Source organism: Lasioglossum baleicum, chromosome 6 (assembly GCF_051020765.1).
Source record: "Lasioglossum baleicum chromosome 6, iyLasBale1, whole genome shotgun sequence".
Lineage (NCBI taxonomy): Eukaryota > Metazoa > Arthropoda > Insecta > Hymenoptera > Halictidae > Lasioglossum > Lasioglossum baleicum.
Window position 1 is genome coordinate 873,210 of NC_134934.1, and position 13,411 is coordinate 886,620.

General features: G+C 40.7%; 1 protein-coding gene across 3 annotated transcripts; it reads right to left on the minus strand.

The window, feature by feature from the left end:
• Positions 1 to 116: 116 nt before the first annotated feature.
• On the minus strand, positions 117 to 12,763 carry Mdu (mitotic spindle positioning protein meduse). Of its 3 annotated transcripts, none has more exons than XM_076426153.1 (6): positions 11,865 to 12,763; positions 8,063 to 8,278; positions 5,064 to 5,201; positions 2,655 to 3,100; positions 1,419 to 1,584; positions 117 to 919 (listed from the first exon to the last, which is right to left on the minus strand). In XM_076426153.1, exons 2-6 carry the CDS (start codon positions 8,216 to 8,218, stop codon positions 815 to 817), a joined length of 1,011 nt encoding a protein of 336 aa, XP_076282268.1. In that variant the 5' UTR covers positions 8,219 to 8,278; positions 11,865 to 12,763; the 3' UTR covers positions 117 to 814. The 3 variants fall into 3 exon arrangements, with proteins under 3 accessions (XP_076282268.1, XP_076282269.1, XP_076282270.1); XM_076426154.1 differs by having other exon boundaries at positions 8,078 to 8,278; positions 11,865 to 12,759; XM_076426155.1 differs by lacking the exon at positions 8,063 to 8,278 and having other exon boundaries at positions 118 to 919; positions 11,865 to 12,752.
• Positions 12,764 to 13,411: the final 648 nt, after the last annotated feature.

Below are 13,411 nucleotides of genomic sequence, written 5' to 3' on the forward strand. Positions count from 1 at the left end.
CAACTTTTTAAATTCAAATTCAAACAGCTGCATGAGGATTTCGGAAACGAATGCTTACAAATCATTCAAATATATACATAAGAATAAAACTAAATGAAAATATTTTTCTACTAAATTCATTCAGGAGAAAAAAAAGAGAAGACATAGTATTCGAGGCATATGTATCTTATTAATTCCATAAAAATTGCACAAATTTGTTTATCATTATTACTGGACCTATATACTATCACATATACAGGTAAATCAAATATACTTATTCTTTACAATTAATTAAGTACATAACATATTTTTGCTCATATATAAATCGTAATACTTAATATTACATGCCACATGTTAAAATATAGGACCTATATGAAAATCAGTCGCTTCCATGTGTATATGCATATAATAATATAATATGATATAAGAGATATATTACAATTAACAAGCGGATATATCAAATATAGATGCTTGTAATACTTATTACTTACAATATTTTTACCTATGCTTGGATATGTATATTAGTGTTTTCTCGTATTTATTTTTTTTAATACTGAAAGCTTTTAAAAGAAAATATTAAATACAACATATAATGAATCAGGTAATTCTTTCATTATTGAATAAATATTCGTTACAATCTTAAATAAATTATTTTGCGAATCGAGAACATGAGTGGAATCAATGCATATCGGCATCACACCATAAAGAAAATGCGTGTTTCAAGAATTTTTGCCATTTGTCTCAGCTATTTTAAAATTCACTTGAAACACGGAAGAGAGTAATAGAAGCGAGGATCGAGTTTGTTTCTCACTTTTCCGCTGCACGTGGAAATCATTCAGAAGTTTAAATCATTTTCATTGCCATTATCATTAGTTTGCCGCTTTGCAGCTATCAGATTTTCCCATTGCGCTATAAGGGTGCTCCGACGTCTTGGATTCGCCTACAAACGATTTAATTTAATTTTTCTATTAGATTAGTAGAAGCATATTAGGCAATAAAATATAAGACTACTTTTCTTTTCAAGTTTTAAAATAATCGAAAAGAAAGAAATTAAACGATCTTTGCTATTCGAAATGATTGTTTGAAGTAAAGCGTTATCAGTTTTTAAATCGTCTTCACGTTACAAAACGTACAGTTGATTTAGAACGAAAATATATATATATGTCCATGATACATTATCAGCAAGATAACGTAAAACTGACTAAAACTTCGTGCATGATTCATTTTACACACAATATAAAACTTAGAGATTATGATCAAATTAAGTGAGTTACTCATTTGTATAATTACATTTTTATTAGGCATTAAAATGAGACGAATGGATAAAAAGATCAATAATTGATTAATGTTTCTTTCGATAATCTCGTCGGCGCGTTATAAAAACAGCGAACGATGTTTTATCCATGTTGAACGGGTTCATCCCGGAGAAAAGTTTTTACCTTGTGTTTCCCTTTGCTTTCCTTTTCGACGTCATCCTCGTTCAAAGTGTTCGACGAGGTACCGCTTCTCAACGAGCTCGATCCATCGTAAATATCAGAATCATTGTCATTGCCAATGTCCAACAGATTTGGCTGAGATTTCGCCAGCATCTGCGACCGCATTAATCTAAAAATACGAATTGTTAAACTTTATTGCTTACTCACATTCACGTAAGCCATCAATTGTCGTTCGCACAAGCATCGTTATTAATATATCAATTTATCTGAAGGACAGTGCATTCAGCTGCGCAAGTGTGGAATAAAATTAACTTGCAAATATCGGTAATACGAACTTGAATTGTATACTTTGAAACTATAGCTAAAATGGCTCTTTAAAATTCAATAGATTGATAGTTTTGTAAAACCAAAAGTTGTTACAGTAGTTGTTACACTATATCGCTACTGGCAAGCATAGTCCCTGTACAGGGTATATAAAAAGTAATGTTCATCCGTTCTAGGGGTGAATCTACACCTCTGGATCGGTGGACATTTGTAAGAGACTCTTGCAGTAAAATTGGTTATAACAAAGAAAATTGTTGTTAAAGTTTTTTTTTACATCAACACCTTCTACTCATCCAGAAAAGAAAAAGTTTGAAAAGAGCTAGATGTCGCAAATAAATAATTATTGAGATATAAGCTGGTAAAATGTTTGCACAATTATTTGCACGTAGGTACATATTCGCGTGAGTAAATAATAGTGTGCTGTCCGCCGAAGGAATAGAAGACCCTGAATAATTTGCAAGTGTACTTTACGTTAGTATTTTACAATGTACGATTAGTATTCTTATGTATAATAATGGATATAAGGTTTTCTTTCATATTCTACAACTTCAAATTTATTATTTGAATGGGCAGGGAGACGATCACTTGGTACAGGCCTAGCGACGAATGTCCCTTTAAATTTCATTTCATATCGTGGACTGTAGTAGTAAGTTTTGCAAAAACTTCAACAGCTTGTATCTCAATAACTATACATATTTGTTTGCGACATCTGGCTCTTTTTAAACTTTTTTCTTCCGGATGAGCGGAAGGTGTTGATGTAAACAAAAAGCTTTAACAACAATTTTCTTTGTTATAAACTATTTCGCGGCAAGAGTCTCTTAAAAATGTCCACCGATCCAGAGGTGTAGATTTACCCCTAGAACGGATGACCATTACTTCGTACACACTGTACAAGTGAACCAGCAAGATTCACACCTCAGCTCGTTTTCCCGTTCTTTCATTTCGTTCAATTCTTTCTGGATTTTCTCTTCCACTGGAACGTAACCCTTTCGAACAGGAGGTTTCTTGGGCTCGTCATCCGGTTCCAGTTGAATATTCAAGCTCCTGTTGAACGCTTTAATGCTCATCGGATTGAGGGCGATTGTAGGCGTGCTAGAGGGCGTCAGGGAGTCGTTCGCTGCTGATTTTGGTTTGAAAATTTTCCCTCGAGTCGCGAGAAACCTGTGCATCAATCCTTTTTGACTGGGTGCAGTGGCAAAACGCAATGGTGTCGGGGTGGTGCGACTGGATATCACTCCATTCGTCATCTTTGGCGTGAAGGGTGGCGTTGATTGCGTCAAATTGACAGCCTCCAGAATTTGCGGAGTCGACGTTGTCCTTTTCAGTTTACCGGAAGCCAGAGCTTGAGGCATTCGGCGTACCTGTCGCACAGAAACACCCGCGTTATTCTCTGCTCGAAATTATTTCGAGTACAGTGACTTCAGCGTTCGAGTGAACGGTTCAGAAGAAACTTGACCAAAGTTATCGGTCGCCCAGAGGCTGAAACAGTTTTTCGAACTGTACGTTATCGTTCAGTGGACTGTAGTTTTTAACTAACATTATCAGCGACATTGGATGCGTCACGGGCAAAGAAGGCTATTCCGTGTAAAAACGGCGTCGTGTTTGCTTAAATTTATCAACAGATAAGATATTCGCATTGAAATACGGACGAGAAACGAATTCGCATGTTCGCCTTGTAATAATTACTTCGCGCGTCCGGGCTAATCAAACGGCGTAAAAATGTAACATGTGATCATGTCGCGATCACTATCTGTATGTACCATGATAGAGTTATGCTTTTACGTTTTCTTGTTTCACCGACACCGCGATTACGAAACTGATTGCCATAAAGCGACTGATTCGTGGAAAGAATATCCAGGAACTCGCTCGGCTACAGTCTATTAACACCAAAGAACGCGTTCTGGTGAGCAGTTTCGTTTCATTCTAAGTTTTTAATCAGTTCATCTATTTATTACCCCTTCTCGACAATTTCATTTCGCACTAAACCTTACGATCGAACGTTATAATCGTTTCCACGCCACCTGTGTACTTAAACTGCTTCCTGCCGTTTCTAGAATTTCTTTTCATCTCGCCGCTCATTCACAGAAACAAAGTTCTGCTAACATACTGTTTTTATTTGTACTCACGGCACAAAACATTGAGAAACCTACGGGAATTTTGTACGAAAACGGTTAACGTCCATTAGAAAGTTTCTGTCGTTTCCTTTAGTGGATACGTAACTTTACGCTTGTCCCATGGTGCTCATTAGTTCCGTTCTGTTTAAATACATCAAACGCAAACGTAAAGTAGGCTTCTGCATCAATAAACCCATCTCCATGACATTTTCAAACAAAGACCCACGTTATTAACTGCGTTATACGACGAAGTAATCTACTATTTCTATTTCAACGCGAGCTGATGACGATCACGCAATTTCGATCTCCTAAGTTTGTCCGTTCAGAATCTCTTCACGAACTTTCGTTTCGCCTGTACAGTTTATCCCCTAGAGCAGTGGTCCCCAACCCCCGGTCCGCGGACCAGTACCGGTCCGTGGATCAAATGGTACCGGTCCGCCGAAGGAACATTAAATACAATTATTTAAATACAATTAAATTAAAATTATTAAATCAGAACAATCTGAAATATAAACAATCAACGTCCCTCTCCCCCCCCCCCTCTTCAGCGGGCCGCGGTAAAATTATCAAACGTTGACCGGTCCGCGGTAAAATTATAATCAAACGTTGACCGGTCCGCGACGATAAAAAGGTTGGGGAGCACTGCCCTAGAGAATGTGTTTAAAAAGGCAAATAAAACAGGACAAAACGTATTATTTATCGCAGCCTGGGAAACGCATACATAATTAAACGAAACGCTTCTCTGCAAACGGTAAAAGGGATCAGCGTCTGTGTCTCTCAATATGGCCGCCGCGCCGGTTTCCCTTAGTCAACGTCCTCCTCGTTAGGAAAAGTGACTTACGTCTCACTTGTAGCATACATCGTCCTACATAAGCATGAAAATACCAAAGAAAAAAATGGCATCTTGTCGAATTCAACTTTTCGCCTACAAATTCCTGCCACGCGATTAGGGAAGATCGAAGCAACGTGCAAGACCATGGACTTGCGCGCGCGCGCGCGCGCTCAAGTCGCAAATCATTAAATCGACGACCGTGTATAATCGTCCTCGTCACTCATGGACATGTACGTACGCTATCCGATGCATTTGGTCCCTATAAGGACTACGTCGGCCGGTTTACTCTTTCTTTCTTTCGTTCAACGACCTTGAGCACAGCCGAGCCACGGGACATATACGTGTTTACCTGCACGTACCTTCTCGGTTCAAGCGTACCTTGGAATCTACCGTCTCGTGGGACGTGGTCTTAATGCTGCCCACGTTTCGTAGCTCGTGCTCCCTCTCCGTGACCTCTTCGATCTCCTTCTGTATTCTGTCCGTTGCCTTCTTCAGCTGCTCCAACCTGTGATCCGCCTGCGTGTGCAACGAAATTATATCATGTTAACGGCGTAGTAGTCGGTTATCGGAAAGACGGAGGCCGATTTCAAATACGAGATGCGATCACAAAAGAAACCGGACTCTGTCTTAATTTCTTTACGAAGTTCAACAAGTTTGTACACGCAATTCAGCAAGTGATAATAATGTCACAGGAAACGACTCCGTATGCCAGTTTTGGTCACCAGCGTCCCGCGTCATGTTTTGATAATTATGATTATAGAGGCGACAGTTTTCTAAACAACATAATCATAGGGTGGCCGCGCAGAATACCGTGGTCGCGGGTTCCGAATCCAGCCGTCACCTCTGGAAATATTTCCAATGCAGTCTCTTTTCATTGGAAAAAGATCCCATGTGATATCTAAAACTGTGGTGCCCAAGGTGGTTTGGAACCCACCTTAATGAACTGTAGGTCCCGTCGCTAATGACTAGACTGTGGAGCTTTATGTATTCATAGCAAAATTGAGTATACGAAATTCAAAATTGTTGAAAGATATAAAACATTGAAGATGTAAATATATAAATTTTCCTCTATTAAAATCATTACGGAAAGAAATAACATTCAATTTAGTTTCTATTTATATAAAGATCCGCAGTCTACTAATGACCATATACATAGCAGTTGATGCGACGTAAAACAAATAAATAAATAACATAATCATGTGTTACTAGACACTGTGACTCTCAATAGGGTCTACAAGGAAAGAAACAATTACGCGAATGGGAATTACTGTGACCCCTTGATGCCGGAAAGCGAAACAGAAGCTGACGCGACGGTAGCAAGAATGTTTTTGTTCTCCAACGGCTCTGCAAATGTTACCAGAAGTGACAGCAATGTTGCACGGAGGCATTCAACTAGTGATACCATTGATTAAAATTGGTTTTCTTCGGAAAGAAGCTCAAAGCAGAAGGAAAGCTTGATGGATGAATGAACCAAGTTTCTTCGTTTTTCCATCGGAGAATCGTTTCCTAATCCTGCTACACGTCGGATGCTCACAATCACGCAGCTCCACGTAATTAGAGAAGCCACTGTTTCAGAATGTTGAATTAATGATGGTGCAACTCGACCCCTGAACCTCGATTCTAACATCAACGCGAGCCGTGCGACCAACCTAAACACCGGTTTTCTGGATGCAACAGCGGTCTACGAAGTCGCCTCGTTACACATGACGCGATGCCGCGCCGGTTACCTTTTTCGGTATGCATCCCACGAAAACGAAAACAAAAAAGCAAAATATGAGCCACGAGACGAATCGAATTAAAATCAACCCGATAATGCATAGCGTCGACTGCCCCTCTAACGGGAAGCAAATTCCAGAAAGCTGGCTGAACGCGACCGCCATACAATTAACCTGTTCTAGACTGGACATAGTGATCTATCAGAAATTTTACAGTTAATTTGCAAGGTTAATTAGGCTTCCGTTCGCGTACCAGTGGACGATTTAGCTCGCCATTTAGATAAGCTGAAGCGATCTAGAAGAACGAGTCGCTTTTATTTATTAACTTCAGGGCAGGCGTGTAACTTTCCCTGCTAACACTGTCAAGTCCAAATGCTTATGCAAATGTAAATTTGATAGACTGATTTTAGAGAACTGAATTTTTTTTCACTTCTAAAACTACAGAAACTACACTTTTCTTATCAGTTAGAACGACCGATATGCAATCACAATAACACAGTCTTTTCATCTCCTTATACGTATGTACTAGGGGTGTGCGAGATCCAGTTGGGACGGGCATTTCAAACACCCCTAGTATGTACAGTATTACGCTCAAAAAATTTTTTCGTGATAAATTATTTGATTTACTAATCTAGATCAAAGTTAACGGTACAAAATGATGTAACTGGCTTCGCATAAAACTTTGTAACCACACATAACCTGTCTATTTCTCTCCATTGACTGTTCCCAATCAATTGCTATCGATCGATATTATCGTGGACGACAAACTTTCTTCATTTCATAACCGCGTCGCTGACAGGTACAGTGATAATGTTCCACGATCGATTCTAATACTAACGTCATATAAATGGAAGCATCATGCCACTACAGATCAAGTTCCATAGATGGAATACAGGCCAAGGTTAATTTTGTTGCTGATCTACGGATTCTCAAAGAGATCTATCCTTTGAATGATGTTTACATAGATAACAGTAGTATCGTACGATGATTAATGAACTCGGTGGCACAACTCACGGGTATTAGTTCATTGATGAAATTTTATCGATGATTCGATGATTCATCAGCTGGTCGGCCAGTAAAGAACGAATCTGTTAGGCGTATTGTAACGAAAAATGAACTAGCAACGCAATCCTGATTTGTTCGAGAAGAATTCTTTTCTTTGCCGTTTATTTTATAAATCGTAACTAGTAAATATCACTCTGTTATTAGCAGTCCGATCGAAAATGTTTCAAAAGCAATTTTCGGTAACTTTTTTGCAATTTTTTTAATGTTATGATACTTACCGAATGCGCCTTGAAATCCTTCAACAAATAGGCGTAAGAAAATTATAATTATAATAAAATGAAGGTGACCTTGTAAAAGTCGACAAAAAATTTGCTATAATCACGTGACAGCTCTCTTGAAACCATGCTACATATACCTACCTGATAAAAACATTTTCGATTGGACTGTTAATAACAGAGTAATCTCTACTGGTCACGATTCGTGGTTCACCACGTATTCCCTTACTTTTGTCGAGCTCGAATCAACTCCTCGATTAGAAACGCTACCCCGCAAGGATTCGACTTCCGGTTCCGAAATTTTGCGAATTTAAACGTGCACTATTGTAGCACTCGCGTAGCCGGGTGTTCCTCGGCGATTCTTCGAAGGAGGAATAGAAACCTGGCTGTTCCGCACCTGACAGAAGGCGGCTGGTTCAGTCAGGTGTTTCGTCCGCACTTCCACGTAGGAACCGAATATTATTGGAACCAGTCCTCGAAGGGTTTCACCGGCGAGCTGCGAAGCTGCGGTCGTCCAACAGTCCGGAATGCTGCTCATTGAAAACTGAGCAACCGTCTAGCACCTGCTGCTTAACTGTAACCCGTGCCTGTTTCCTTTCTAAAAAAAATGGGCCACGGATCTTCCTGCCTCTCCTTCCTTTCGTGAACCCCCAGGTTTCCAACCGCGAGGCGACGATGACCGACTTAAAATTCCACCGCGATGATACACTCGATTTCGACGAAGGATAAATCGACGAATTTCGAGGCTGCACAGGGAGAGTTGTTCTCGATCCGGAGTTTTCAACTTCGCCTCCGATTCCCATTTTGACGAACATTACCGCCAGCAGGATGGTCGTATGCTCGATTAGGCGAACGCTAATGGATCATGTTTATGACCGTTTTAAACGCCGATTCGCGGTCCATCCATTCCTAGAGATTCCGGCGACATTTTAGAATCTACGTCTCCGTTAGAAGCACTAATAATAGCGATGATACTGATCGTTTAACAAATTAGCTTTGGAGAGAGTGATAGAGAAAGATTAGTTCGAGATTTAGAGAGTCAGTGACAGTTAGAATAGGCGAATCTGTTGTCCGAGTAAAAGGTTTCGAATAACAATGCTTGATGTGAAACTTGTTAATTATTTTGCGAAGTGTACATAAACCGTTAAGCATCAATTAACCAATTAAATCAATTAAATCTGATAGTTTATATCTAGAATCTATACAACGTATTAGCATCGTAACAAAGAAATATTTGTAGAACATCTATGTAGAATCAGATTGACCGTAACAGTGCACTGGGGTGAATATACATGGTTTATAACTAGACTGCGGATCTTTATGCATTTATGGCTTCTAAAAATTTTCGAAAGATGCTAAAATATAAAATTCCACAGAATTGAATACGATTTTTATTTATTTCAGATCTAGAAAGGCTACTACCACTGAAAATAAGATTTTATTCGTTCCTACTTTCTTAAAATTTGCCTACAAAAATTAAAAATTGCATAAACATTCGCAGTCTATTTATAACTGTAGGCTGCGGACTTTATGCATTTGCGGTAAACATGAGTATGAAAGAAAAGATTTATGGGTCAAATTGATTTCGGCGATCGAGGGTCAACGAACTGGTCGGTCCGCGTGCAACCGCGTAAAATATGATATTTCCTGAGCGAAGCTAATACTCGCGATCGTCGTCGTCATCAGCTAGAAAACGAAACAGCTGATTCGCTTTGTTATAACCGGCATCGAAAAACCTGTCAAGTAGCTTTAGAAATGAGACTAACCATCTCAAAGGCAACAGCGACGACCCACATACCATATACGTAATTAAGTTTGAACAGCATCGAACGCAGCTAAGAAACACGACGCGTGTATGTGTGTGTGTACACTATGGTGCTTTGGGTATTATAATTGACTGAAATTTAATAAATATTCAAACCCGGCCAATATATGCGAACACCGCGGAGCTACGGTCCTAGGTTCGATCGTGAGCTATTCAAAAAATATTTCAACATTCAGCAACATTGCACTTTACAAGAAAAAAAATTCCGAACTTCATTGCACTTAATCGTTTGCACTTTAAAGTTTGAGACGGTACACGATTTTTAATTGCTTTCTGTTGGCTTATTCGAATTACCCGAAAGTGAAGCTGCCCCTTCATTGCAGCAGCATATCGAATTGCATTCCATTACGCTGATACAGCCAAGTTCATTAATCATCGAACAAGTGATTAGATACTTTTGAGAGGTAGTGTATATCCTATGAAAAATCTGTGATACCGGTTCCATTATGAACTTGTACGAGCATGGTTGCTGCTCAGCCAGCCCGAGTTTGCATTCGGATTACGTTTGTCCACATGTCGAAGCTTAGCCGACATACATAATTAATGCAGTATAACATTATCATCCAACTAAAATGACTATTTTAAAATTTCTCCCTCCCTCTCAGATTTCACGCGAAGATCCGTATTTTATGATATGCGAGTAAACAAACGGATTTCCGACGAAAGCTTATTTCGATTTCATTAATCCGAAAATAAAAGAAAATACCCATTGCTTCGCTTCATTTGACAGAACTGATATCCTGCATTAAAAATGCTGAGAGACGACAACTGTCACGTTCGCATGTGCGAACCGGCATTTAATCTAGAGCAGTGGTCCCCAACCCCCGGTCCGCGGACCGGTACTGGTCCGTGGATCAAATGGTACCGGTCCGCCCAAGGACTATTAAATACAATTAAATTAAAATTATTAAGTCAGAACAATCTGAAATATAAACAATCAACGTCCCTCTCCCCCCCCCCCCCCTTCAGCGGGCCGCGGTAAAATTATCAAACGTTGACCGGTCCGCGACGATAAAAAGGTTGGGGAGCACTGATCTAGAGTATACACAAGCAATATCTAATCTATACAGACAGGTGTCAGAACGTGCATCTTATAAATCGCGTTATGCACACCATGCTAAACGATAATATGCGATATTAGCAAATTCTAAAAGTTCAAAGTCTTTATTTTTTACAAGCGCTCCGACTACAGCAAAATGAGAATTCGGTTTTCCCCGAAAGGCAGCGAAGAGTACACGATGTTGTCAATGGAAAAAGAGTGTGCCATTTAAATATACGACCAGTTTAACAGGATCATCGGGCGAATACACTTGGACCCGTGCTACATCCGATTTCAGCGATCCATCGGCACGACGCGACGCACAGTGATCCAGGAGTCCGCTTTCTGTGGCCAAAATTGAATTTATCGACTTTCAAATTGCAACAAATTTGTTTCAAATAAGAACCTTTTGAAACCTCGAAATTCAAAATATTAGATCTTTCACATAACTTTACGAACCGATATAGCGTTTGAAGTGAAAAACTATGAAATTCGAGAGTCACAATTAAATAATAGTTTAATTATTCCTTACACAATGCTAAAATGCAAATCTGTGCTATATTTTCATATGCGTGAGCAGGTATATTCCAGTATTCGCCGTTTCTGGACCATAGTATGCAGTATGAGCATTGTTATCACGATTTTTCAAGTATTTCCGATGATCCGACAAAACAATGTTTCGAACAGAGGTTGATCGGTATTCACTTTTCTACAAATGTCAATATAAAAAATTAACGTCACCTCAATTTTTAAAATATTAACATATACATTTTACTCCATAATATTGTAACTGGTATCGAGACGAATCCAACGACCCATAATAATATAATATTAAGCCTTGAAATAACGCTACAATAATTTTGGCTACAAAAAGCGGGCTCACGGACCACTGTGCGGCGCGGCGGGCGGGCAATTAGAGATCGAACAATTCCGTCGAGCATTGCGGGCGAGGGAGCCGTGACATCTTTTTCAAGCACGCGGCTTCGCAAACGATTTACGGTTGCTGATAATTAGATGGGACCGGTCCGATAATCGACTGTACTGCGACGACTAGAAATCCCGTTGACATCTTCCGTTGTCCGTCCGAAAGGCGCTTCGGCATTGGCACCGTAATTTATAGCGGGCCGTGGATAAATATTGACAGAGAGCCGGCAGGTGTTACACCGTCGAAATGAACTGACTCTGGCACTGGTCGTATCGTACGCGAATCGTCGCGTCGGTATCTCGCCGCGTCGGGGCTGTGAACGGCAGTAAATCAAATACCCGTTGAACAGGATTCTTCTCCGTCTTTGATCCGTGATCTCTCGCGCACGCACTTACCTCCATTTTCATCGTTGCCACCGGGATTTCGCACACACAGCCGGTCGGTGACTAGACGTTTTATCGAGCACTGCTTCCGACTCGGGTCCTCGAATACCGAGCAGAATTTCGATCCTCTTATCTGATCGTGAACGCAGCCGGGTAACGTCCGTATCTATTATCATGCCCGCGTATAGTTACGTCACTGAGCTGAATACGTCTGGTTCTCGGTTCTCCGAGCGGCGGCTGCGTGTACCCTGGGCAAGGTGTACGACCCTGATTTTGCGATTCCCCGCTCGAAACCGGCGTCACGGGAAATTCGTCCTCCGGCCCGAAAAAAGTTCCCCGAATGGTTCCTTTCTTTTTCCAAGTCGCTGAAGAAATATCCAACGGATTCCGTTACACGCACAAGCCCGGGACCGCTGCGCTGCGCCGCGCCGCACCGCGCCGCGCTGCGCCGTTCCTGCTCAGGTGATTTCAACGCCGGCTGGCGCGTGATCTACGATCTACGAGCGTACGAAGTTGACCGTGGAATCGCGTTCACCGTCGATCACCAGACTCTCTGCTATGGATCACACCTAAAACCAGATTGACGGACACACTCGTCTTCCCAGGACAGAAGATAGACACGTTACACGCGATGGAAGCGGACACCACGACCAAGACACTCTTTCGAAACTTGACTCGGAAGAACCTCGAAAGTCGACGAACCACCGCCAACCACGGTCTTCCCCCGTGTCGCCACCAGTTGCCGTTCGCGTTCCTCTAATTTTCAACCGGGCCGAGAACGCTTATAATCAAGTCGCGGTCGGACCCCGTTCGACGACTGCCATTTTGCCTGCGTAACCTTGTTGTTCCCCTGGCCATTCTCCGAACAAAAGCTACGGGCCGACGACACCGCGACCCATCCGACAACCTTCGTTACCATCCTATCCGGTCACATCGAAATCCTACCGAGCACCAAAAATGATTCAAACGTTTTAGCTTAGAAAAATGACAAGGTTCTATTTATTTATATTTTCTGCAAATTTTATTACAATACAGTGGGTGTACAAAGTATTCATACACCTTTTAAAAACGAATAATTTTTTCACAATTGGACCCGATAGCTTGAGTTTTTTGTCGAGCTAGATGGATTAATTTACTAGATGATACGTAATGAAAATTTTGGAAAAATCGCGTTTGTCTGAACTACGAAAGAAATGGTAAAAGTCACTTTTTCATCATTTCTTTATTTGGACTTATGACGAAAATTTTTAAAATGTGTTTGGTAGATTTATATAAATTATATGCATGTTGAAAATTTTATCGAAATTGGTCAAATTGGTTTACGAGTTACACACGATTAAAAATGGTCAAAATTAGAGTTTCTGATCGAAATAAAAATACGTAGGGGCAATCGTAGGCTATGGTGGGGGTATGGTTTAGTACCACAGTACCACAGCCTTGGCATCAGTGATCCATATATAGAGGTACGCTGGTGAGTGTAGCGCGCGGGCGTGTTGGAAAGGATACGTAGGGGCAATAGTAGGCTATGGTGGGGGTATGGTTTAGTACCACAGTACCAC

Bases quoted from the DNA above. Each gene is read 5' to 3' on its own strand.
- Mdu (XM_076426153.1), bottom strand. From the start codon at position 8,218: ATGAGCAGCATTCCGGACTGTTGGACGACCGCAGCTTCGCAGCTCGCC. The intron at 3,101-5,063 runs GTACGCTTGAAC...TCTGTGCGACAG, and splicing joins ACGAGACGGTAGATTCCAAG to GTACGCCGAATGCCTCAAGC. The intron at 1,585-2,654 runs GTGTGAATCTTG...TCGTATTTTTAG, and splicing joins GAACGGGAAAACGAGCTGAG to ATTAATGCGGTCGCAGATGC.